This window comes from Miniopterus natalensis, chromosome 14, assembly GCF_054644295.1.
Source record: "Miniopterus natalensis isolate mMinNat1 chromosome 14, mMinNat1.hap1, whole genome shotgun sequence".
Taxonomy (NCBI): domain Eukaryota; kingdom Metazoa; phylum Chordata; class Mammalia; order Chiroptera; family Miniopteridae; genus Miniopterus; species Miniopterus natalensis.
This window is the reverse complement of record NC_142094.1, coordinates 40,487,775-40,515,247: the sequence shown is the minus strand read 5'-3', so window position 1 is coordinate 40,515,247 and position 27,473 is coordinate 40,487,775. Positions and strand designations below refer to the sequence as shown.

The window sequence follows — 27,473 nt, the reverse complement described above, 5'->3', positions numbered from 1 at the left end:
AGCAACACGTGCAAAGCCTCTGAGGCAGGGTAGAGTTTGTTGAGAAACTGAAGCTTGTGGGTAGAACTTAGTGAAAGAGGAGAGAGCGGGAGAACCTCAGGTGAAAGGATGTCAGAAGGATCAATAGGAAAAATATCCCTTAGAAAAATCCAGCATAGAAAAAGAATACAGAAAAAAAAATGCATTAAGTTTATAATGTTCTCATGTCTGTTGCTTCAGTTAATTTTCATCAGAAGCCCGGGAGGCAGGGAGGGCGAGCATAATTACAGTTATTTCTACCATTGAGGATTAAAGCTCAGCCAGCAACAGTTACGCAGGTTTTGGCTCCATGACTCAGACTAGAGAGGCAAACTCTGCGGGTTCTCTGGGAAGTCAAAAGGGAGAGGGTGGAATGAAGCATAAATAACCTACCGTTACGCTGTGTGACCATCCGAAGAAAGCAGGCTGTGAGCTAAATTTAATAGTAATTTAACCGTAAGTACTTCTCGGTTGCCACTTTGTCCCTGTCCTTCTAGGTATCTCTCTCTCTCTGTGTAGACAGAAAACGAAATCATGCATTTTGGAGACTTTTAAATTCGGCAGTTTTGTAATTCTGCGATTTACACAGCAGAACAGATTTGCGTGCAGGATACCGATATCTAACTTGAGCCTAAAAATCAGCGGAATCCGAGAGGCTCATCAGAACGAGAAACTACAACTCCCGGCAGGCCTCGAGGCTGGGTCTCCGCCCCGCCCGACGCCGCTCCGTTCCGCCAGGGCAGGAGGCGACCAATGACGGTTAGTTATTTGAATAGACCAATAATATAATGCCATTGCCCTCGTTTAGGAGGGGCGGTCAAGTTATCCAATCGTATGGAAGAGGGGGAAACACCGTAGCCAATCCAAAGGCGAGGGGCGTGCCCTCACGTGGGGGCGGTGAAAGGAGTTTGTTGACTAAGATGGCGACGGAGGCGCAGAGCGAAGGGGAGGTGCCAGCTCGCGAGTCCGGTCGGAGGTGAGCCCAGTTCTTGGTCCAGCTGCCTAGGAAACGAGGCCGTGGGCTGGTCGTACTGACTGACGCCTTTCCTTTGGGTCATGGTGACTCATCGGGGCCTGGCTCTGTGGTTTCTTTCCACGATGTTTGGTACCCTGCTGGGGCTGAGGCGCGGTGGTCCCGCCCGGCGCTGGTCTTTAATCGGGCCCTCGCTTGGCTCTGCTGATGCCCGTGGGAGGTCCACTCGCGGCTTTGGCTGTAAACCGACCAGTTGGTGGTGGCAGCGCTCCCTGCCTTTACGCTGAGACTCATCTTGATGGTCAGGAAACTCTAGCCCAGAGCTGTTAAGCGAATTCCCCAGCGTCACACAGCGTAGGTAGAGAGCTGTCAGGACCTTTTGCTAGGCTCACAGTCAGTGTATGTGGCTAAGTCAGAGCCAGGATTTGAGTGTCAGTTAGAAATGGGTTTGAGTCCTTGGGCCAATTAAAAAAAAAATTATTGGGGTAAGAACACTTAACAAGGGATCTACCCACTTAGCAAATTATTAAGTGTACAATACAGTATTGTTGAAGTGGGTACAGTGTTGTATAGCTAATCTCAAGAGCTTATTCGTCTTGCTTAACTAAAATTTTATGCCTGTTAGTAACTCCCCTTTTCGCAATCCTTCCGTTCCTTGGCAACCACCATTCCACTATTTAATTCTGTGACTTTGACTATTTTAGATACCTTATATAAATAGTATTATGCAGTATTCCTCTATCTGTAATTGGCTCATTTATGGTGTCACATATGTAGAATTTTCTTCTTTGTAAAATCAGAGCCAGGCGGAGAGGTGGCTCAGCGGTTGAGGATGGAGCTGTGATCCAGACCTATGACCTATGATCCGGGAGATTGCAGTTCGATTCCCGGTCAGGGCAGATGCCCTGGTTGCCTGCTGATCCCCAGCAGGGGGCATACAGGAGGCAGCCGATCAATGACTCTCTCATCGTTGATGTTTTTCTTCTCTTTCCCTCTCCCTTTCTCTCTCTGAAATCAATGGGGAAAAAAAAAAAAAAGCCGAGTAATACTCCATTCTATGTATATACTACATTTTGCTTATCCATTCATCTGTCCATGGACATTTAGGCTGTTTCCACATCTTGGCTATTGTTAGTTGTGCCTCGTGAGCATGGGAGTGCTAATATCTCTGCAAGATTCCAATTTTAATACTTTTGGGTAAATACCCAGAAGTGAGGTTGCTGGAACGTATGGTAGTGCTATTTTCAAGTTTTTGAGGAACCTCCATACTATTTCCCTGCGTCATTTTTCATTCTTACCAACAGGTACAAAAGTTCCAATTTCGCCACATCCACACCAACACTCGTCTTTTTTTTCTTTTTTGATAATAGTCATCTTAATAGGTGTGAAGTGATACTGTGACCAGGAACAAGGCACGGATACCCACTCCTGCCGCTTCTATTTAGCATTGTACTGGAAGTCCTAGCCAGAGAATTGGGCAAGAAAAAAGTCATTTAAATTGGAAAGGAATAAGTAAAATTGTCCCAGTTTGCAGATATGTTCTTTCTTACATATAGGAAATCCCCCAAACTAACAAAAACCTGTAAGAACTAATAAACAAATTTAGTAAAGTTGCAGTATGCAAATGAACATACAAAAATCAGTTGCATTTCTATATAAACAATGAACTATCTGAAAAGGAAATTGGGAAAACAATCTCATTTACAAAAGGAATACTCAGGCCAATTTTTAAAAAAAAAATATATTGATTTCAGAGAGGAAGGGAGAGGGAGAGAGAGAGAGATAAAAACATCAGTGATGAGAGAGTCATTGATCAGCTCCCTCCTGCACCTTCCCTGCTGGGGATGGAGCCCACAACCTGGGCATGTGCCCTGACCAGGAATTGAACCTCGATCTCCTGGATCATAGGTTTATGCTCAACCGCCTGCCAGGCTCAGGCCAATTTTTAAACCTCTCTCAGCTTCAGTTTTTTTCATCTGTAAATGGAAGTAATAGTGTCTATTCCAGAAAATTTCAGGATTAAACAATTCTTTTAAAGCTTTCAGCACTGAGCCTCGTAAGTAACCAAACCAATCAATACTTGATAGATTTTCTGTTTCCTAGAACAACTAAAGAACAGATTAGAGAGATCTGGAGTTTAGGAAATCATTACTATCATTACTTTATTTCTACAGAGCGTTCTCTCCTATGCAAGCACACTGAAACTGAGCATTTCTGAGGAAGAATTTCCAGCTGGTCTTGTCCCAGCCTTCAGTACAGAAGTGCAGCCACACTAGACCTAACTATATAGTACATGTCTGCAACAATATAACATTTTTTTAAAGTTTTCTGTTCCCATAACAAGATGATATGGAAAGATGACTCTAATAACAGTTCTGTGACACCCAAAAGGATAAAAATTAACAAGTAAATATATGTAAATAAATTTGTGTTATTGATACTCTGGGGAAGAGTAATTAATTAGCCTTTTTGTCATTCCACAGGGCAAAATCTCAAAATGTTTAGGTTAAGAGATAAGCATTCAAGAATTCTTTCATCTCTAAATAATTTTCTAATTTAATTCAGATCAAGTTACTCTTCTCTGAAATTAATTCACGTTGAGATTGAATATAATGGCCAAATATATTTTTGCAGACTATTGAAATGTAAATTAAAGATAAGAAGTCCATAATACAAAACCTTGGACAGCTACTCATAAGGGTAGGCCTTAGGATGTAAATGTTTCAAAATTTTTGTCTAAGCAGTTGGATATTGTTCCCTGAAATCTTATGGTAAATAAGATGGTAAATCTTATAAACTTTGAACTTTGTTATAAAAATAACAAAACACAAAACTCTGCCAGCCATGGGGTCTGTTTTATCCTTTCTCTTTATGTGCAACTTTCACGATACCAGTTTAAATTTGATATGTAGAAAAGGAAAGAATAATAATAGCCTCCTGCTTAATTAAAGCCATGTTTCAGAGCCATGCTTCAGATGGTTGAAAAGCAGTAAGAGAGTGCATACTTCTCTCAGGGTCGTAAGTTAGGTTTAGACAACTTTCAACATAGCTCATATTTTGATAGATTTGCCAAGGTTGTGGTTCTAGAACAAATCAAGTCAAGCAATTCATTAAGGAAGAAACTTTAGTTTTGTGGGTATGCAATTTTAGTAGTAGTCATCTGCAGGATACCATTTTTTTCCCCTTGGATTTTGCAGATTCATGGCCTCAACATGCCTCAAAAGCACATGCATTTCATTTTTCTGTAATTGATTTTTTAGCTGTGGGTTCTGTTTCCAGTTCTTTCACTAAGCATATCACCTTTCATGTAGGAGTCCATCTAGTGGTAAAAATAATCATTGCAGACTATAGTAGGTTATAAAAATTACCTGTTTTGAGGAGCAGGTCTTGCCTTTATCACTCTTAGGGGTAGTTGCCTAGTAATATGCATTTATTATTTTTATTTTTTAATTTTTTATTTTTTATAGAGAGAGGAAAGGAGAGGAAGAGAGAGAAATATCGACGTGAGAGAGAAACGTCGATCAGCTGCTCCTGCACATCCCTGGATGTTTTTTCTCCCATAGGTGTTTAAGTGTCCCATTTAGTGAAATGGGACCTTTTCACCATTTCACCAACCTTTTCACCATTTAGTGAAAAGGTTATCCATTCCCCACTGATTGGCAGTACCACTTTTATCCTGAATCCAGTAAAGAAAGTAGAAAAAAGGAAGTAAAAAAGATAAGAGCAGAAATTAATGCAATAACAAATGTAATAGAGGGATGCAACAAAACCTTGACAAAGTTAATAAAGTTGGTAAACCTCTAACAAGGTTCATACATTAAAAATGAGAAATCATAAATTCCAGTATCAGGAACAAAGAGGAAGACATCACTGTGGAACCAAACACATTATAAAGTTCCTAAGAGGATATTATAAACAAGCTTATGCTAATAAAGTTTGAAAATTTATGTGAAATAGATAAATTCCTAGAAATACACAACTTACCAAAATTAAGACAAGAAATAGAAAATTTGACTAGTCCTACAACACAAAATATACTGAATATACAACTAAAAACCTTCTCACAAAGAAAACTCTAGGTCCAGATGGCTTCATTAGCCAATTCGATCAAACATTTAAAGAAGAAATAACAATCTCACATGCACTTTTTCAGAAAATACAAAAATATGACACATCCCCCAATTAACTTTATAAGGCCAGCACAACCTTGATACAAAATCTATTGAAGGCAATACAAGAAAGGACAATTCCATGACAATCTCACTATGAATGTATAGAAAGAAACCTAAAGAAACGATTAGCAAACTAAAATCAGCAATATATAAAATGATAATACATCATAACAACATTGGGCTTATTCTAGAAATGCAAGGTTGGTTTAACATTGGAAAGTTAATCAGTGTTATTTACCACATTAACAAAATAAAGGAGAAAAATAATATGAAAATCAATAGATACAAAAAAATTGATAAATTAAGCACTGACTTATGGTTACGAATAAAGAAATAACTCTATCAAATTAGGAATAAAAAGATATTGCCTGAATCTGAGTCTTTGCCAAAATGATGGATGGGGAAATATACCATTTTCAATTTGCTTTACCCTTATAACTTCCAAAGTTGAGATTCTTTTCATGTTTATTAGTCATTTAGGTCCCCTTTTCTGTGAATTACTTGATAGTATCCTTTAACTAATTTTCTGATGAGTTGAGTGTATTTTAAAAATAATTTTAGGCATATCCATAAATTCTGAATGCTAATCCTTTTAAATGCATGGCAAATGTGTTTTTTTTCCAGTTTTTGGCTTATCTTTTATTACTTTAAAGTTTTAAATTTATTTATTTATTATGAAAGGATATGTTCACATGAATCAAAAATCCAGGAAGTACAAAAGAGCATACAGCGAAAAGTTCCTCTCCCACTCCTGTTCTTTCATGCAATTCCTCATCTACAGAGGCATTGTGACTTCATTTTTTAAGATCTTTGTTTATAATGTCATTTGTTTATAGAAATTTTAAATTTTAATGTAGTTAAATGTATCGGTCTTTTCTTTGTGGATTGTGCTCTTTTTATCTTGTTTAAGAAACCTTTTCTCTGCCTCATTAATTTATTCTTCTATACTGTTTTCTAAACTTTTTTTTTTTTAAATATATCTTTATTGATTTCAGAGAGAGGAAAGAAGAGGGAAGGAGAGATAGAAACATCAATGATGAGAGAGTCATTGATCGAGCCCGCAACGTGGGCCTGTGCCCTGACCAGGAATTGAACCCCGATTGCCTGGATCCTAGGTCGACGCTCAACTGCTGAGCCACATCCGGCTGGGCTGTTTTCTAAACTTTTTGAAATTTGGCTTTCCCTATTCAGATCTTTATTCTGTCTGGAATTTATTTTTGGTGTATATGATGTGAGGTAGGGATCACCTTTCCCTTCCATATTATAAAACAAACAACTTGTCCTTATACTCTTACATTATATGATTGTTTCATCTATTACAACTTTCAGTGTGATGGGAGACTACTGTTGAATTTCATCTATGTGTTGGCAAATATAAGGAACTGGTCCAGTTTTTAATTTCTGTTTTGTTCCTTCTTGTAGATGAATGCGTAGTCCTAATAAGTACTGCCTTTCAGGCCCCATAATGTGCCCTTGTGTCCTGTAACACGCCTGGAATTTGTGTAGGTTGTACTGGGGCAGGGAAAGGAGGGTTTCTTTGTCACAACAAAAAAGGAGAAAGCTTTTCCCCAGTCTCTTCAATTTACCAATGCCTCATCCGAAGCTTTCAGCTCTTATGTAAGAAATTTATTTATTTTTGAACTTGAGTAAACTTAAGAGTTTGTATTAAGATAAGATGCTGCAGAGTAGGAAGTTGTTTTTGCTTAAATATAGTATTTTTTCTTTAGACATAGAAATCTCTTAAATCCTTAGCCATGCTTCTTGATATTCTGTTTTATATTGTGGGATCGTGTATTCTGTGGAAAGGAATTAGCAGGCTTTGTGATATGGGGATAATTAAAAAACATAACCTACAATATCTATCTTTTCCATCTCTTACCTTCCATTTTACTTCTGTTTTTAACTGTTTCTCTCTTATCTCTTGTCTTGTCTGATGCTCTACTCAGAAAAAGTGAGGAAGAGGGGGGGAAAAACTAAGTTAAAGAAATTAAAGTGTGACGAAAATGAGTGAATGATCATGGGAAGGAAGGGGAGAAAAAGCAGAAGGGGAAAAAAACCTGAGAATGCTTTTACTTGTGTGTTAGGACTCCCAAGGCATTTTTTTCTTGTATTTCTTGTGAATGGGTAGGGGCAACCTTGAACTTATTTATTCTTTTACCTGTTCTACCTATTTAGGAGGGAGCAGACTTGGGGGAGATGGCCAGATTGAAAGGATTCTGTTGAGAAACAATGTAGTTGGGACTTTGTGCTTCTAGCTCCTCTCTCACTTGTGTATTTTATCCAGTTTAGTGCCTGGGGTCAACTGTAATGTAAGTTTTAGAATCTTAACTGAATCTTGCTCTGGATAGTAGTAAAATAAAGATCTGGAGGCTGTATGTGAGTATGTGTTTCTACTTTAGGAATATAGTGGATGCTATTTATATTCATTTATATGTTAGAACTAATTTGAACTGAAATCTGTTTTTCAAAATTAAAAGGAATGTGAAATCCATAAAACAGTTTAGGATAAAATTGCTTTTGATTTTAATTGGCTTATATTATAATCATTAGCATCTTTAAATTTATACAGGAAAAGTAACTTACCTTAGTTTGTAAAAAGGTTGAGGAGACAAGCATTTTAAGTTCTCTTTCTTTAACGGATTTTTGGCTTGAGAACATATTCATATTTTTAAATTCTTATATTACCATTTTAGAGAAAGAAGGAATTTTGTAGCCACCAACTGAAGATTGGGGCCGTTGATTGAAATTATGTAATAATTTTTCAAGGAAGTAGAGATGAACTCTGAAGTTTACCCTGCCTTGTTTTCATTATACCATTATTAAAAATTATCCATGAAGTATTGACAAAGTGTCATAGATTAGTTACATTTAATATTTAGAGGAGTCATTTCCCTGGAACAGTGCTTTGGTACCTAGGTGCTATGGAGGACTTTTAAGTTGTGATTGTTTTTATTGTGGGAATGTTTGTATGAGTCAGGTGAATTTTGACTTTGCCTGACAGATGTGATTACTTGTGCTTTCTGGCTTATGTTCTATCTACTCATCAGTTATATAACAGGTGACTGTTTATATAGTAAGGATTAGAACAAGCCATTAGAGATAATTGGTAATGGATACAAACCAGTGGTGATGGGTCTGCTACAGAGATGGAATAATACAGCTCTTATATGTAACAGATTAAAAGTAAAAAGTACAGTAGTTAGGCATTAGGAAACAAAGAATAGGGAAGGAATTATTTCTGAGAGTCAAAGAGCTTTGCCAGGAGTATAACCCAAGTAATTTAGGAGTGGAAAACCAGCTAAAATCAGGGGTCAGCAGAACTTTTTAAAAAATTGATTCTAGAGAGAGGATGGGGGAGAGAGAGTGAGTGAGTGAGAGATATCAATGTGAGAGAAATATCTATTGGTTGCCTCCCTCACTCGCCCTGACCGGGTATCAAACCTGCAACCTGGGTATGTGCCCTCACCAGGAACTGAACCCTCCACCTTTTGGAGTATGGGATGACGCTCCAGCCAACTGAGCAACACTCGCCAGGGCTTGCTGAGTATTACTCAGTGATAGAAGAGTGAAATTACCCTAGCTGGTTTGGTTCAGTGGACTGAAGGGTCTCAGGTTCGATTCTGGCCAAGGGCATGTACCTTGGTTGCAGGCTCAATCCCTGGCCTGGTCAGGGTGTGTGCAGGAGGCAACCAATTGATGTGTCTCTCTCACATGGATGCTTCTTTCTCTTTCCCTCTCCCTTCCACTGGATCTGAAAAGCAATGGAAAAAAAAAATCACAGACTTTTTCAAGTGTGTGAGGAAAGGTTGGACTTAGATGGTCCAGATGCATCCAGAATTGAAGGATTTTCAAATAAAACCTATTTCTGGACCTGGGCAAGGCTGAATTTATATTTTTATGTACCTGTGCCTTACATTCTAGTGAAGGCTTTTTGGCTATGAGGAACAGAATTCAATAGTGCCTGGCTCAATTAAAGGGGGTTGATTATAAAGAAATATTTGCCTGTGTAGAGACCCAGGAACCAAAGAACCCTATGGGTAATTGTCTTCAAAATGTCTACTACACTATTTAGATTTAGTTTTAGCCCTTCAATAGTATCATGCTCACTGTCACATGCTTTCTCTGGCGTTTGAGACTAGCCTGAATGTGGTGCTGTCAGCAGTTGATCACTGCCTGGGAAATACTGTCTAGTATTGGCTATATTCCTAAGAAGGCCTTAATCTGATGATTACCCATTGCTGTGTTAGGGGGAACAGCTGCACTTCTGATGTTTTACAAGTATTTAACAGTAGTAATTCAGGGTTTTACTGTTTTAATAAGGAAATGTGCTCTATGTACCTACCAATTCTAATATGTTATTAGATTTGGGAGGCTATAGGATCTGTATCTTCCTACAGTATATGCCTGAAATTAAGAGATAAATTCAAGTCGCATAATAGAGGCTTTCTGGGGTCTTTAAATGAAATTTTTAAGTATCTAGGAGGGTATACCTTAAACAGCAGCAAGTCCAAATTGTCTTTTGTGCAGTGAGCAGATTAAGGATAAGGGTTTTCAAAAGATCAATGTGTAGATTAACCACAGAAAGAGTGAATAATTGTGTGGTTAAGAAGGAATGAGAAACGCATGAAATTGAACTCCCTCGACACCCCAGGATTCTTCTGTTTCATTTTTTCCAGTGACGCCATCTGCAATTTTGTTATCTGCAATGATTCTTCCCTTCGAGGTCAGCCCATTATCTTCAATCCTGACTTTTTTGTGGAAAAGCTCCGGCATGAGAAACCTGAGGTGTTCACTGAGTTGGTGGTCAGCAATATCACAAGGCTCATTGATTTACCTGGAACTGAGTTGGCTCAGCTGATGGGAGAAGTGGAACTTAAGTTGCCCGGTGGGGCTGGCCCAGCAACAGGATTCTTCCGGTCCCTAATGTCTCTCAAGCGAAAGGGTAGGAGCTGTGTCTGGGAAGGGTGTACACGTCTCAGTTGCTTTCTGGGCTTCAGTCTTCACATCTGTATGTTCATTGAGGAGTTGCTAATACCGTAAAGCAATTTTGGTCATTTTCCCCCCATTTTTATAAGTAGTAAAACAATAAAAATTATAAAAACAGTATAGATAAACTAAAGCCAAATATACATCAGTCCCTGAGAGATGATATAATTAGTTTAGGTATTTATCAGGGGTACCTTGATTTTCATGCCCTGTTAATACTGAACTAAAATAATATTTTAAAAAAACCCAAAGTTATACAGCTAGAGGGTACAGTAAAGACAGTTTGAACATTTTTTTTTACTGCCATTGTTAGTTCTCAAATGCGTGAAATGGCAAATACCTATCACCCCAAAAAAGCCTTCCCAGAAAATAAATTATTGTGCTGCTTTTGATAAGCTATTAAAGAGGTACTATTTTTTAAATTAAATATAAGGAAATCATTAATAACAGATCCGACCCTGTATCAACTCTAGTGGATAATCTGTCATGCTTTGACAATTATGGCTCTAAGTTCTATTATTTGTTTGTTTTTAAATTAAATATCAACAGTTTAGGTATTGTTACTTAAATAAGAAGATGGTCTTTGCCTTCAAGGAACCTACAATCTAATGTTAAACTTGCAGAGTTGACTGAGAGTTGTTTTGATTGCATTTTCTGGTGCATTGCCAGCTCCTAAGATTTTTGTTTACTGACTTTGTGAAAGCATTTGCTGAACTGTAACATGGGAGGCTCTAATGTCTCTCAAGCGAAAGGGTAGGAGCTGTGTCTGGGAAGGGTGTACACGTCTGTTGCTTTCTGGGCTTCAGTCTTCACATCTGTATGTTCATTGAGGAGTTGCTAATACCGTAAAGCAATTTTGGTCGGTTTTCAGGGTGCTGATTTTGTACTCTTTGTGGAAAATATAGTCCTGTCCTATCGTATGTTTTTTCTTTTAGAAAAAGGAGTAGTATTTGGATCCCCACTGACGGAGGAAGGCATTGCTCAGATATACCAGCTAATTGAATATCTACACAGAAGTAAGACTTGAAATTTCGTTGTTCTTTGTCAATGAAGAATTGTCAGTTTTCTCTTGAGAGCTAACATCCTTGAGTTAGTAATCAGTGATAATTTCAGGTGGCATGTTTCTGAATACATTCTGTTCCAAATTTCATCTCATTATTGATTTGTTTTTTATTCTCAAAGATGGATGTAAATTAGATAGTGCCTATGAAATCACATCTTCCCCTTGACTCAGAGAGACATTTTTTTCTGGAAAAATACATTGTCCCTAGAGAATCATACATTTACTCAAGGGAGCATGATTTACCACCAAGGACACTTTCATCTTTAGAATTCTAATGATTAAAATACACTCTTCACTTAATTCCCTTTTTTTTTTCCAGTAGTCATTCTGCTTATGTCATTGCTCTAAGTGCTTGTCACACTGAGTGTATGTGAAATATGTGGCATCATGTGACCCTTTGATAAATTCAACACAAACATTTATGGCTTATTCTGTGTGGGATACTGTGCTAGGAGCTAGAGCAGAGGTTGCAAACTGGCAGCCTAAGAGCTTGAGGCATCTACATTCATGTTTTGTTCTGTTGGCAAAAGATTAAATTAAAAATAAAATTAGTTATGAGTGTTTTCAAATGGGGAAAGTCTAGGTTTTCCATTTCCTGGGATGATAAGAAGATCTCATCCTTGGACCCTGTTGCCACTTTGACACAATCAGCTAGAGCATGAATATGTGCTCTCCATTTCGCTTTGGTTCCTGTGCTTTCATTTACTGTTGCCTGCCTGGCCCTGTAGGCATTTGAACTTGGTCCCCTCAGTTAGGGAGTTATATGAAGATAAATATGTACGCAAGCTGAGAATATAAACTCTCGGGCTTCTTCCAGATCAAACCAAAACTATGCATCCTATCTTTTTTATCGCTTGAGCTTTAATCTCAAGCAATAGATTCATTTGGTCTGGGAAACTTTATAGGAGCAACAAACCTCCACAGATGAACTCAGCCCCTTCAGACAGTCTCAGATGGCAAAAGGGGCTTTCAGGGAGATTTGGCTTTTCTAACAACTTATTTTTAGAGCTCATTTCTGTTGTTTAGGTTAAATTCAGTCTCCAGATGTGCTTCAGGACATTGAATGACTCCTGAGGGGACCACCTCTTAGTCTGGGATGTTCAGATTTGTCTCCTCAGGGACTAGTGGGTTCTAAACTACTCTGGAAAAAAAGGCAAAAGCCTTCTTCAAGGTCTTTGTAAAGAGGCTTTCAAGTGTAAATAGCCTTTTAGATGACTTCTTTTAATCAGACTTCTCTTTTTGCTTCCTTTCTGCATGTCCTTTGTTTTCTTTCATGCTAAATAGACTTGCGAGTAGAGGGTTTGTTTAGAGTACCAGGGAATAGTGTCCGACAGCAGATTTTAAGGGATGCTCTCAATAATGGAACTGATATCGACTTGGAATCAGGGGAGTTTCACTCAAATGATGTTGCCACATTGCTGAAGATGTTTCTAGGAGAGCTACCTGAGCCCCTGCTGACACATAAACATTTCCACGCACACCTCAAAATTGCTGGTGAGTATAGGAGGGGAGGAGATATAAATACATTTCTTTCAATTTAGTAAAGTCTTTTGGAATTTTCTATTGTGTGTAATCCACAGCAATACTTCTGCCAGGGGAAAAAAAGAAAAAAAGCAAAAACCAAACAAACCCTTTTGCTTATATTGGTTAAAACTTCATGATATTTCTGGACTTCTCTGGGTATTTGTAAGTATTGGCCAGTTAAGTTTGATTTAATCAAATGTTTTTCTTGCTAAATTAGCTTCTTTGAAGATAAAATCTGGGTTTTATTTTTATTTTTTATTCTTCAGGGATCCTAGCATAGTGCTTTGAATATTTTAGTTCTTAATAAATGTCTTCTTGTACTGGCCAGTGTGCTCAATTGGTTGGGCATCATCCTGTGCACCCAAAGGTTGCAGGTTCGATTCCTGGTTAGGGCGCATGCCTGGGCTGAGGGCTTAATCCCCTATAGGGGGTGTACAAGAGGCAACTGATACATGTTTCACTCTCACATCGATGTTTCTCTTCTCTCCCTGAAAATCAATAAAAAATCTTTAAAAACTAAGTGTATGCTTTTCATTGGATTAATTCACATTCCTCAGATGGTTATAGGTTTGGTACATTTGCCTTGGTTTGAGGCTTTTGCTAAATATTGTTTTGCCTCAATTGAGATCATCTGTAGTCTTGGAATTTTTTTTTCTTCTTTTCCCCAGGATATTTTAAAATATTGAATTTATTGGGGTGACATTGGTAAATAAAATTATATAGGTTTCAGGTGTACTATTCTGTAATACATCATCTGTATATTGTATTGTGTGTTCACCACCCCAAGAAAGTTTGTTTTTTAAAAATAATTTTATTTGCTTTCTAAATATTAGTCAATACATTCACATAGTTCAAACTCAAAGTGTTCAAAAGAATATGCAGTGAAAAGACTCTGTCCCACCCTTGTTCTGCCGCATCCGGTTTCTCTTCCCAGAGGCAACCAATGCTGTGATTGCTAATGAATCCTTTCAGAGATATTTTATACACTTCCAAATACTTAGATACATTCCCTTTCTTTTTATGTAATGGTAGGATATTATATATATGGTTCTTTTTTTTTTTAACTTACTATGTCTTGGAGAATGTTCCGTTTTTAGCTCATAAATAGTTTCTCATTCTCCTTTATGCCTGTGTGGTAGGAAATTCATTCTTCAATTGCACAGCTGTTATGCTGCTATAGTTTTCTGCCCTGGAGCATTTTCTCTTGCTTCTAATTTTTTTTTTTTTTTTTTTATCTTTACCTGAGGATATGTTTTTAATTGACTTTTAGAGAGAGAGGAGGAGGGGGAGAGAGAGAAACATCGATGCGACAGAGATCTGTTGCCTCCCATACACACCCCAACTGGGGATTGAACCCAAAACCTTTTGGTGTACGGGATGGTGTGCCAACCAACTGAGCCACCCAGCCAGGGCTAATTTTTTTTTTTTTTTTTAATGGAACACTTTACAAATTTGCTTGTCATCCTTGTGCAGGGGCCAAGCTAATATTTGTATTGTTCCAGTTTTAGTATATGTGCTGCTCAAGTGAGTACCTCTTCTAATTTTAAGAAAAATAAATAAGATTTTTTTGTTTTGAATAATTTTTACTAGTTAAAGAAAACTAAGCTTGAATTTCTAAAATCGAATAAGATTAGATTTCTTTTTAAGATTTTTAAATTGATTTTTAGACAGATGAAGGGAGAAGGAGAGAGAAACGTCGATGTGAGAGCAAAACATCGATTGGCTGCCTCCTATACAACCCCCTATCCAGGATCACTCCTGCAGCCTGGGCATGTGCCCTGACTGGGAATCGAACTGGCAACCTTTCCATACACGGGATGATGCCCAACCAACTGAGCCATACTGGCCAGGGCAGATTAGATTTTTTAGAACTATCAGTAATAATCCAGATGATACAAATGAGAAAATATACTAGAATGTTATATAACTTTACAGTTATTTTGGAGAGAAATAAAATCATTGGATCTTTAAAAAAGATATGGAAAATATTGATAAATTCTTTCTATAAGGGTAACATGACGAATACTTTTTCTGTTTGCTTTCCCACTGAGTTAATTTAGTACAGTATTTGAAATTCTCCCCTTCACCACCCCATGATTCACTGTTCTTTGAAGCCATATTGAGGTGTGGCTCAGTTGTAGCATTTGATATGTCTTGCTGATAACTGGAAGGGATTTTTGTTTTCAGTTTCATATTGACAGGGAGCAGTTTCAGGAATATTACCTGTCTTTCCTAAACCTGGAGTTGTTATTGCAGTTCAACAGCTTAAACAACACACTGTAATCATTTTTAGGTCTATATGAATTATACCCAAATAGTTACCTGTGTCTTTTGAAATTCTGATTATCCAGGGTTTTTATTGATAACCTATGTAGTCTGTTAGGGGAGAAACAATGATTCTGACTGAGGAGCTGCCTGGATTATTCTGTTATCAGGGCATAATTCACTCTCTTATTTCTTTTAGCAATAAAATATGTGGGTGAGGAAAAGTGAAGGGGGGTGGAATTATTAAAAGTTTTTTGTGTGGACATATTTTAATTTCTCTTGATTGTACACCTAGCAGTAGAGCTGCTGGGTCATATGGTAACTCTATGTTTAACATTTTGAGGAACTGCTAAATTATTTTCCAAAGTGGTTGTACCATTTTACATTCTCACCAGCAATGTAGAAGATTTAATTTTGTTAGCAGTCTTGTGAACACTTGCTGTCAGTCTTTTTGATTATAGCCATATGAATGGGTATGAAGTAGTATCTCATTATGGTTTTGATTTACATTTCCCTGATAGTTAATGATACTGAGTATACAAATGCTTATTGGCTATTTGTATCTTCAAGTCTTTTCCCATTTTTGATTGGGGTTTTCTTTTTATTATTGAATTTCATTGACATTATTTTGTTATTATATTTTGCTATAATCTCTTTTTATGACTGATTATTATTACTTTTTTTCCTTTCTTTCTTTGGTTAGAGTTGAGGGGAGGATAATAGTAGGAATATTTACTTATTTCTTGCTTGTATTTTCTCCTTCCTTTGCAATCGTCTCTTTTGTCCTCAAGATTTGATGCAGTTTGATGATAAAGGGAACAAGACCAATATACCGGATAAGGAGCGGCAAATCGAGGCTCTTCAGTTGCTCTTCCTCATTCTCCCTCCACCCAATCGTAACTTGCTGAAGTTGTTGCTCGATCTCCTGTACCAGACAGCAAAGAAACAAGACAAGAATAAGATGTCTGCCTATAACCTTGCCCTTATGTTTGCACCCCATGTCCTGTGGCCAAAAAATGTGAGTGTTGAGGGGAAGAGCAAAGACTGCTAGGTTTTCTTGGGCTGGGCCTTATCCTGTGACTATACCTTGGTGAAGTTATCAAGGGTCCAAGGTCTACTCTTCCATTTAACAAGTTTAGGAGCTTACTTTATTAGTTAATTTAAGAGTCATCAGACCTGAGGGGGCCAGTTCCTTTAACCTCACTTATTAATCAATCTCTGATAACCCTGAATGGCAGTTTATTAGTGGAAACTCAGTGGAAAATTATAGCTACTAAATAAAGAATTCTCATTTTGGCCGGTCAGTGTGAATTCCTTCTTAACATGAAAACCATCTTGGGAAATCAAACTGATTCCTGAAGATTGCAGGATAGAGCTGTTTGATCTTACAGGATAATGTCACTAAGCTTTTAGATAAGATGACACATAGAACAGTCTCCTGCCTTGTTTTCTTTTTCCTGTAGATATCTTCTCCTTGGATAAAGCTGAATGTGCTTCTTATTACTGAGAACATGGCTTTCTCAGTGACTTGCATGAGAAATAAATTATCTAAAGTTTTTTGAACTCATTCTTGACCAGGAGGTATATAGGTTTATATTCCTGTCCTTTCATGTAGGTTTTACTGTATGATGGAATTGGGAAGCAGGATTCTTGGGTTGGAAGCTGTAAACCAGCTGTGACCTGTATTCTTTACCCTTTCTATGCTTAGGCTCCTTTGTAAACTGGTCATAATAGTAACTTTCCCACTTACCTGACAAGGCAGTTGGAAAGATAGTGGAAATAGATGGATATGGTGACTTATAAAGTATTTTGGGAATATAAGAAATGAGAAAAGGAAGATAAAGGAGAGGTTATGTGGTATATTTTACCTAACAAGTAACTAGGGAAAAACATAATATAAAATTCTGGGCCAGGAGGGGCTCTCCCGAGAGAAAGGCTGGTGGGGGGTGGGGAAGAGGGTGGTGGGAGGTGGCTGGATGATGAGAAGAAAGGGATACACCAACATTTGTTCATATTAACGATTTTAGAACCAGCTGAGACTGAAAAATGAGTAATCTGCCTATAAAGAGAAGTATTTAAGAGGTCTTGCTAAAAGCAAAAATTAAGTAATAAAGATAAATGTTGACGATGAGGGCTTTGGGATAGTAGAGATGCTGAAGTACTTAAAACAGAGGCAGGAGGAACAAGAGAAGGGAATCAATGACCAGTTGACTGTGTTTTTAAGAAACAGATGTCGTTTGGTATCATTTAGTAGAGACAGTTCTCTTTTGTCTCTGGAGAAACTCCTTTCTCTGAAGCGTCAATGTCCTTGGTGGTTGGTACAGATTCTGTTCTTCCTGACTCATTTCCCAGACTAGATTGTCTTTAGCTACTCTGCTTGCATGTCTAATTCTCAAGCAGAATTAGGAAATGAAGATTGATTCTCGAGGATTTCCAGGTCACTGCTAGGACACATGCTTTTTCCTAGATTATGGCATTCCAGTGGAAATCTACTGAACCAAAAAGCCTTTCCAGAATTAAACATTGTGTTAGAGGCACCTTTGTAAGGGGCAGGAACTCTCATACCTTTGAAAGAATAAACTTAGGTAAGTAAATGGAGTACCTGCCTTTTTCCCCCCTGTTCTTAATCCCCCTTTTTTGGTTTCTTTTTCTCTGAATAGGTCACTGCCAATGACCTTCAGGAGAATATCACAAAGTTAAACAGTGGTATGGCTTTTATGATTAAACACTCCCAGAAGCTTTTTAAGGTAGGTACAAGATGAAATTGGGCGGTAAAAGACGAGGAGGATGGCCTGGCTGGTGTGGCTCAGTTGTTGAGCTTCGTCCCACGTACCAGGAGGTTGCTGCACACGCCCGGGTTTTGGGCTTGATCCCCAGTAGGGGCTGCAGGAGGCAGCCGATTGATGCTTCTGTCTCTCCCTCTGTCTTCCTTTCTCTAAAACCAATGAAAACAAATTAAAAAAAGACGTTGGAGCAAGGCAGGGCCCTAAGGGGGCTATAAAGATGGTGCTGCAGCACCTGGTAGAAAGGCCCTGGGACTGGAAAGCAGATGAGCGGTGGACACCTGCGGGGAACGACCACAGTGGGAAGGCAGGGGGTACCTGGAGGCCGAGCAGGGCTCTGCCCCTCGGGGAAATTTACCCTGGGGTCCTGTTTTATTCCACATTTGTTCTTCCTTCTGTTGTGTCTTCTTGTTCTCAGGTTTCTTTGTATGGATTTTTCTCAATCCTCATATCCTGTGTTGCCTCATTCTGTGTTCTTTGTATTTTTTTCCCTGCTCTACCATTTTCCTAAAATTGCTCTTAGCTATTTATTTGTAGTCCTGATCTCTATTGTCTGACCCAGTTGGATTTTATCTTTCTAGCTTGAGTCACCACATCTTTTCCTATGTATTTACATAATATAGCTTCTATCTTCAGCTATATTATCTTTATAAGGCAGAGTTTTTCTTTATTTGTTTTTGTTTTTAAAGTTTGTAGAATAGGTGGTATGGGTTCTGTCATATTCTTGTTTGGAGGAAATTACTTTTGGTCTTAAGCTTTGTTTTATAGTTGTTCAAGTTAAAAATTAAACTGTAGATATAATGTCTGTCACAAGACATTTTTTTAACAACTTTTATTATGAAATTTTTCAAATATAGAGAAAAGTACAGAGAATAAAACAGTGAACATTCATTGATGTTTCTATCTCTAGCTCCTCTCTCCCTTCCACTCTCTCTGAAAGGCAATGGAAAAAATATCCTCAGGTGAGGATTAAAAAAAAAGTTCATTTAATAAGTTCCCTATTAGTAGATATTTGAGGTAGTGGCCAATGTTATTATTTTTAAAATATATTTTTATTGATTTCAGAGAGAGGAAGGGAGAGGGAGAGAGAGAAACATCAATGAGAGAAAGTCATTGATTGGCTGCCTCCTGCATGCCCCCTGCTGGGGATTGAGCCCCCCACGTGGGGCATGAGCCATGTTGGCCGCCCGTGTCCAATCTTCTGATTAATCTTAACCAAGTGTATTTTGTATTCTGGAGTTATACCTTCAGGATAGATTCGCAGAAGTGAGATTTCTGGGTAAATGGTAAATGCAAATGTACTTTTCTTAGATGTTGCTAAATTCTCTTCTATAATGGTTGTATTATTTTACACTTATACAGGACTGTATCAGGGTTCTTATTACAGGATTCTGGGCAATATATCAGTAAGCTAAGTTCTTCCTTGTCTGTTGTTAGTTACCCCCTAGGAATTCTGAATGCTATTTTTTATACAGTGATTCTAAAATATGACCACTGTAATTTGTAAGAATTTTAGGGGTGACTTTTGTTAAGTATAAGCATTACTATAATTATCTATATTTTTGTTTCTGGCTCATTTAAGTTTAATCATGCCACACTTGATTCTTAAAACAGGAACAACTATAGTGGTGTCTTCTCACAGTTTTCCTATCACATTTGTTAAGATTATCTTTTTGGTGGAAACTATAAAATAGGGCATTTTAAAGATCTTTTGTTTTTCCAAAGTAACCTGCCAGTTAAATTATTTTGAAAACCACTGTCCTTGAGTCTTAAAAGAATTTTAGATACTACTAATTATTTGGTCTTGGTTTTCTTTTATAACCTGCCCAGGCTCCTGCTTACATTCGGGAATGTGCCAGATTGCACTATTTGGGCTCCAGAACTCAAGCGTCAAAGGTAAGAATAGAAATTACTCTTAGCCTAAACAAGGAGAGCATTAATTAAAATTAATGGAACTTTAAAACAAAGTATGAAATCAAAGTAAAGCCATGGAAAATAAAATGTTTTTACTGTAGTTCAAAATTATCTAGTCATTTTGAGATGAGGAAAAAGACTGAGAAGGAAGTCATATGTTGAAATAAAAATGCCCCTACACAGCTTGCTTTCTGAGGTGCTCCACTGATGGCATAGACTGTATGTTGAAAGGTTTTCACAAAGTCCATGTGCATTCTTATAGCATGTGGTATAAACAGTCTGTAAATAGCAAATGTATGAAATATTTTATGGTAATAAAAGTACAGTTTTATGTAATAGTCTTATTTCAGGTTCAGTAGTGAGGTAACAAACACTCTATCCAATAGCTAAAAGACTTGAGACCACGTGAGCTTAGAAAGCAAATGTGTGATGTTTATTAACAAAATTACATATGATTATTAAGCTTTAAAATTGAGAAGTTAAAAAAATTATGCTAGTACTTTTTGATGATTTTTGTTTAGTCTGTCTTGGTTAAAAACTGAAGCTGTGATCTTACACAACTTTTTTCCCTGCTCCTGTTTGTTTCTATGTCTCATTTAGCAAATATGTGGTGTGACCAGGAAAACAGTACTTGATTTCAACTAGTTTAACTGGGGTGTGGTTTTTCTTCGAGAGTTGTTTTTGTTCCTCTACTACTGCTGTGTAGTTGTCACATCATGTTGTCATGTGTGGGAAAGAGTACCAGCCAAGAACCAGTGCACCTGGGCTCCAAGATGGGTCTGTCACTTTAATATCTAGAGAACTTTAAGCTTATAGCTTAACTTCAGGTTTTTCTTCTATCAAATGGGGATGGTGATACTTTTCCTGTTTACTTCATAGGATAGCAGTGAAAATTACATGAGATTAAAAGATGCTTTGAAAACTTAACTATTATGTAGCTTTTGGTGGCAATAATTCTGAATGAATTTAGGTTCTCTGGGCAGGTCATGGGAGCAGGCTATTTATATATAGTTTAGCCCTGGCTAGGTAACTCAGTTGGCTAGAGAGTCATCCTTATACTCCAAGATTGTGGGTTTGATTTCTGGTCAGAACACATACAAGAATCAGCCAATGAATGCATAAATAAGTGGAACAAACCATCAATGTTTCTCTCTCTCTCAAATCAATAAAAAGTTTTACATTAAAAAATATACATATAGTCTATAATTATAGGTTTCTCTTTATCTGATAATAGTTTTTAGACTTTTATTGTTTCTGGGTATAAGAATATACCATGTTCCCCACTTCTCCACCCTTCTTTTTGCTCCAGGGTTCTGGGAACCTAAAAACAAAGCTGGTAGGATATATTAATTTTCTTTTAAATTTTCTCTAGGATGATCTTGATCTGACAGCTTCATGTCATTCTAAGTCCTTCCAACTGGCAAAATCTCAGAAATGGAACCGGATGGATTCCTGCTCTCACCAGGAGGAGACCCAGCAGCATACAGAAGAGGCACTGAGAGAGCTGTTCCAACACGTTCACAATATGCCAGAGTCAGCAAAGAAGAAACAGCTTATCAGACAGGTGCCCGAAAGCAGGGCACAGTGACAGGGCTTTAGGAATTCATGTGATCATGGCTGTAGAATCACTAGGGAATATTGTTAAGAATCTCATTTAATTTTTGGCTCTTATGGCTCAAGCTTTGGCTCGGCCATCAAATCAAACTTGTCTATAGAACCTCAATGTGATCTCTATACTACTGCCCATTAGAGAAAAGAATAAAGGCTCTTGGATTTTTTTACTTAAACAGAAGGATCCAAGTGTGGTTAGAGTTTCTCTCATTTGATCATATACCAAGATTGCTGAGAGAGAACCAGCATTTACAATATATTATTCCAAAGTTTAAACCCTTCATATTTTTTTGGCAAATAACCTTTCTGAATTTCGGTTTTCTTCTTTGTAAAATGGTAATTGTAATGCCCATGTTATAAATATTAGAGAGAATCTATGTAACGTAGTTGGCATAGCAGAGCAAAAGTGGTAGCTCTTAGTGAGTTGTTTGCAGTTAGAGAATACTATTAACCTTGTCTGATATCAGAGGTAGGAATTCTAGTGGCTAAGTTTATTTTGGAGCTATGCTAGGTCTCTCATTTGCCATTTTGAGACTCAAAGTGTAGCTTGAGTAAGTCCTTGATGACTTGGTTGGTTTCTTAGGAAATTTGTCTTGTCTCAGACCCTCTTGAATTTTAGCTGAACAGGCAAGGTCAGTCTCTTGACTTCTTATTCAACTGATACCTTCTTTAGGGAAGAGTCTGTGTTTTTAATAATTTTTTTTTTTATACATTATCTCAAGCATAGGGCCAGACATAAACAAGTGCTCAGAAAATGTTCAACTGAGCTGTTCTTCACAATTGACAGAGTCCTTTAAGAGAAGTTTCCTGTCACTCTCTTTGAAGTTACTTTGACCTCTAGCAAATTGAGATATGACTGGAATTTCAGAGGGTGTTGGCGGAGTATTATTACCAATTCAAAGCAGGGCAGTGATTTGATTCTTGGTAGAGACTAAGATAGCAATTTAGGTAGGACAAGTGTAATAACTTACCAAGAACACTGAGGGTTAAATGTAATACAAAGGAAAAATCTTAACATTATTTTTGTTCTTTATTTTTTTAGAAAAATAGGAAATTATAGAGAAAGATAAGAAAATAAAACCACTCATCCCATGTTTCTTTTTATGAATGTATATTTTAATTTTTTTTTCTGCTCGAGATCATAATATATGTTCAATTTTTCTATATCCCACCCTTTTCATTTAAAATTATATCATGAACATTTTTCATGTCATTAAAAGGCTATAAACATTTTAATTATTGCATAATATTTCATCATAAATAACCTAATGTATATATAGTTTGCCTTCTACTGGACATGTTGGGGATATTAGGTCATTGTTTAGTTTATACATTTTTGTTACAAGTTTTTTCATTGAAGAGTTTTTCCTAGAGTGGCATGAGCAAGGGTATGCATTTCTTGTTGTTGTTGATACACCTACCGGGTCTCTTTTAGGTCCCTTCTCTCTCATCCCTCTTTTTCCTCCCCTAAAAAATTGCCAAAGTTTCTTTATTTGAATAAACTCTTAAATTTGATATAGTTTATATTTAGAGAAAAATTGCAAAGATAGTATAGAGAATTCCCACATACCCCTTCATCCAGTTTCTCCTAATGTTAACATTGTCAAAACTAATAAACTAACAATGGTACATTACTATTAACATTACAGACTTTATTCAGATTTTACCAATTTTTTTACTAATATTCTTTTTCTGTTCTGGGATCCAATCCAGGATACCACATTGCGTTTACTATACATACACACGTTTTCTCTCTTTCCACCCTCCACTCCTCCCCACACTTTATTTATGATATCTCCCACAGTCTGGATTTTTCTGGTTGTATCCTTGTGGTGTTATTTAAGATGTTCTTCAGTCCTTTGTATTTGCTATAAACTGGTAGTTCGATCTAATTCTAGAAGCTTAATCTGATTCTAATTTGATTTTTTTGGTGTGAACTGTTTAATTAACCCTCAGACTAATTTAATAAATTTGGACTTGTTTTTTGGCAGCATTTCTGCGTTTGTGATTTGCTTGCCACTCTACTTACTAATCCATATATGTACAGCTATACTCACTGATTCCTGGACTTTTCTTGGTATTTACACTTAGCTATTCATGTGGTTGTCGCAGAATGCTATCTTTTGATGGGAGAATAGTAACAAAATGTCCTCTATGTTTCCTTTTAGTTTAATAAGCAATCTGTGACCCTAACACCAGGACAAGAACCTTCTACTCCCCGGGTACAGAAGAGGGCCCGTTCACGTTCCTTCAGCGGCCTTATTAAGGTAGGTGTGCTGTGCTGTTGGTTTCAGCATTGACTGTGAGAAACCTTGGTTATTCTTATGCATAAACAATTTTCTTCTGCTCTTTGGCAGCCTATAACGGGCTTATCTGTAAGGGGATATGGATAGAATTTGGAAAAGCTTTTATTTATTTTTATATATTTTTAATATATTTTATTGATTTCAGAGAGAGGAAAGGACAGGGAGAGAGAGATAGAAACATCAATGATGGGAGAGTGTCATTGATCTGCTGCCTCCTGCACACCCCCGACTGGGGATTGAGCCCGCAACCCGGGCATGTGCCCTGACTGGGAATTTAACCACGATCTCCTGGATCCTAGGTCGATGCTCAACTACTGAGCCACGCCCGGCCAGGCAAAGCTTTTATTTTTCAAAGTATTTTGCTATGCTTCAAATCAGAGAAGTGGCTCTGTGACTGGAGAAGTGAGGAATAAAAGAAATAAAGGCCCATCCTTCTCTTCTGGGGTTGAGGACAGAGTCCTTATTCCTGAGCTGTGTATAGTCTTTTTTGCTTCATGACCTGCTCTGTGCTATACATCTCATTATGCAGTTTGTTGAAGTTATGGAAAAGGGAGAAGGTTGACAGAGACTAGGAAAATTGTTAGAAAATGGGTATTGTGAATTTTAGGTAACTCATGTTTTTGTGAGCTTAATATCTGATCAATTGTTGTATTCTCTTTCTTTGTATCAAATTCATTACAAACCTTGTTTTTAAAACAAATACAATATGTACTTCTGTGCTGTTGCTGCCATCACTGTTTGCAGATTCAATTCACCAGTCTTTGTGGACGTTCTGAACTTGTAGTTAGGGGATATTGTCATCAGGTGGCAGTAGATAACTTGATTATGGGGTTCAAATTTCCAGGCATATCTAAGGCAAGGTTCTGGTTAACTTGGAGTGAGATTAGCACTATTCTGTATTCTATTATTTTTCTTTTTAAAATTATTTTAACATTATTAAAATCTATAAATCTATCAACAATCAAGGAGCTCTTTGCTAAAAATTAAAAATTGTGCCCTAAAAATATTTATGTATCTTGTAATATATATATTTTTTCTAGCAAGCTGCAGTTGTCAGCAGTTGCAGCTTCATCTAACTCTAATTTTGGTCCTAGTTAATATCATTAATAGAATTTGAGAATTCATTCTCAATCCTGATCCACTGAGGCTAATAGTCTCTGGAACATTACAATTTTCTTTGCTATTAACAGTGAAAAGGCATATAAAAAGAACTCTTATAGGAGTTCTTTAGCCAAAGGACTTAAATAGACATTTCTAGGAAGAAGATATACAAATGGCTAGTAAACACATGAATAGATGCTCAGTATCACTTGTCATTAGGGAAATGCAAATCAAAACCAGTTCATAACCACTAGGATGTCTATTCTTAAAAAAAACCAAGAATATAAGTGGTGTGGATATGGTGAAATATCAGTATAGTCATGTGACCTTCTTAAGAAGGCCTGTACCCTCTTGTGGCTATATTATACACTCCTATAGAATTTCTACAAACTTTCCAATCCTGTGTAAGCAAAGTCTTAGAGTGGATCCAGTGTAAGTATTCTTTAGTTGGGAGGGGAGGAAGGGACTCTTAAGAACTGCCAGAGAGACAACATGTCTTTGGGGGAAAAAATTATACAAGTAAGTAACTGGCGTTTCTTTTATGGTCTCAGAAGCACACTGCAATTGTCTTTATTAGTTAGTTTAAATTAACTGTAAAGTTGCTTCTAATATTGCAGCCCTTTTAAATGTAAAGAAAAAGTCATTATCTAAAGAAAGGCAATGATTTCAGTGTTTTCTTTTTTTTGGTAACATAATTTGGCCTCCTTTGTATAAGATGGCCTGGGAGAATTTATCAGAAAGCTGAGATTTTTCTTAACCTAAGAAACTGTAGCTTCAAAGGCCAGAATAGGTATAATATAGATATAGCAGATGTTTATAAAATCAAATATATTCTCTTCCTAAATCAGCGGAAGGTCCTGGGAAATCAGGTGATGTCAGAAAGGAAGGACAAGGCCCCTACTCCGGAATCGCCAGCCATCAATGAATTGAAGAGAGCCAGCAAAGAAAATATAAACTTAGTAAGATACTATTCTTTGTACTTTCTCTTTGTATGTGTACATTTGTAGAAAGGAGGAAAATTGATATACTGTCATCTGTTTGACTGTGTTTCTCAGTAAACTATTCCTTTTTCTCAATCCTTTCATTTATGCTGACTGTCATCTTTCTGTAGGTTTTCATTGATTCATTCAACAAACACATTTTGACTTCAAGGAAGATATAACCAATCATAAGCAGAGAAGACAAATATAGTGAAATAGCTCCACAAACATAATGCTGGAGGGAACCCTTCTTACTGGGGGACTCCACAGGGTGGGTAGCATTTGAGCCAAGCTGCTTGGCACTGCACTACCCGTGGAGGAGGCCTCAAGGTATCCCAGGCATGGTTACTTCATTAAGCCAGCAAGAAAACCGGTTAAGATCAGTGAGATACAAATATGTCAGTAAACCTCTTCACATTGAAATTGAACCAGTAAATAATTCCCGTTAGTAAAGTCTGTCTATAGGAATGACATTAGACTGTTTAAGCCACTATAACATTTCTTATTACAGTTATTTTCTGGATCTCCAGCTGCCATGATGACACCAACAAGATTGAAATGGGCTGAGGGGAAAAAAGAGGGGAAACAAGGTACTAGTTGTACTTATTCTGTGTTCTTGCTGAATGTGGTTCCCTTCTGCATCTAGTCAGTCAGTAGCATTTTTAAAATTCCCAGTGTACTGTGGCTGTAGTCAGAAGCGATGGGAAAACTACAAGGCTGGGTCCTTGCCCTTGAGTTCATTTAGCAGATGGCTATTGATCATCTACTCAGCACTGTCCCAGGTGCTGAGGGGTAGAGCTGTGAACACACACCCACCCAGTCCCTGCATTCTTGGACAGATGGGACATGTGTGAAATATCTTCAGAGAACTTGTTAAGCAAATAAAAAGCAAGTGTTAACTAATTGTTGAAACCAAGTACAGAAGAACCGAGAATATGCTCAGGGAAGATGGCGTAGTTATGCTCCTTCTTGTTGTAGACTTCAGCTTTGTTTATTCAGTGAAGTCTTCCAGATAGAGAGCTCATGCTGAACGACTCTGGAAATCATATATAAGATGTTTCTGAGGTTTAGGACAAAGAGGATTATTTTGTGCTGGGACTGCCGGTTGTCTACGCTCTTCTGGAAAAAGGCCGTGGCTACTATGCTTTCCTCTGAAGAAGCCATGTATTGGAAAGACCAGGGGATTTATATCTACAAAGGCGTATTACTGAAACATATTTAATGTTGATAACTCTGAATACATACCTATTTTAATTAAAGCAAACTTAAATTAGCTTTATTTACCAAAGATTATCCCACATCATGTGAACTTGAAAAACATTTGGGTTAGTGTTGGTATTTCTGAGTTCTTAGGAATACTTACTTCATAATTTGCTTATTTTTAAGCCAATTAAATAGAGCTCTTTTATAAATTAACTTAAGCAATATTATCTGAAACTGGTGCGGAATGGTATTGAATGTAAACTGTGGTTGAAAAAAAAAAAGATGATGTAATGAACCTGAAATTAGAGCAGTTGGACAAACTGAAGTTTTCTTGGTAGAAATTCATCAATTCTCAATTAAACTTTTAAATCCTCAGTTTGTAGAAAATATTAAGTGTAGATTCTCTAGCTCTTAGGTAGGATGTTTGCAAAAAGAAATATTTCTAAATGTGCTTAATGCCCTTCTTTCTCTTTCCACCTAGGGTTCCTCTGAGGATCCCGAGTTCTTTTGTCCACCCAGAATTTTCTCTGCAGTGGGCCAGGTGTCATTCTCCTCAGAGAAGCTTGGACTTGCA

General features: G+C 37.3%; 1 protein-coding gene and 1 non-coding gene across 2 annotated transcripts; one reads left to right on the top strand and one right to left on the bottom strand.

Moving 5' to 3' along the window:
- The first annotated feature begins 929 nt into the window (after positions 1–929).
- On the top strand, positions 930–27,473 carry ARHGAP19 (Rho GTPase activating protein 19). Its single transcript, XM_016219970.2, has 12 exons — positions 930–994; positions 9,840–10,105; positions 11,085–11,165; positions 12,497–12,706; positions 15,793–16,019; positions 17,662–17,748; positions 19,615–19,680; positions 21,071–21,262; positions 23,478–23,576; positions 25,565–25,675; positions 26,208–26,286; positions 27,381–27,473. Exons 1-12 carry the CDS (start codon positions 939–941, stop codon positions 27,389–27,391), a joined length of 1,485 nt encoding a protein of 494 aa, XP_016075456.2. The 5' UTR covers positions 930–938; the 3' UTR covers positions 27,392–27,473.
- Positions 14,165–14,268, bottom strand: LOC148091557 (U6 spliceosomal RNA). Its single transcript, XR_015715654.1, has one exon. It is a non-coding gene; the product is annotated as a U6 spliceosomal RNA (small nuclear RNA).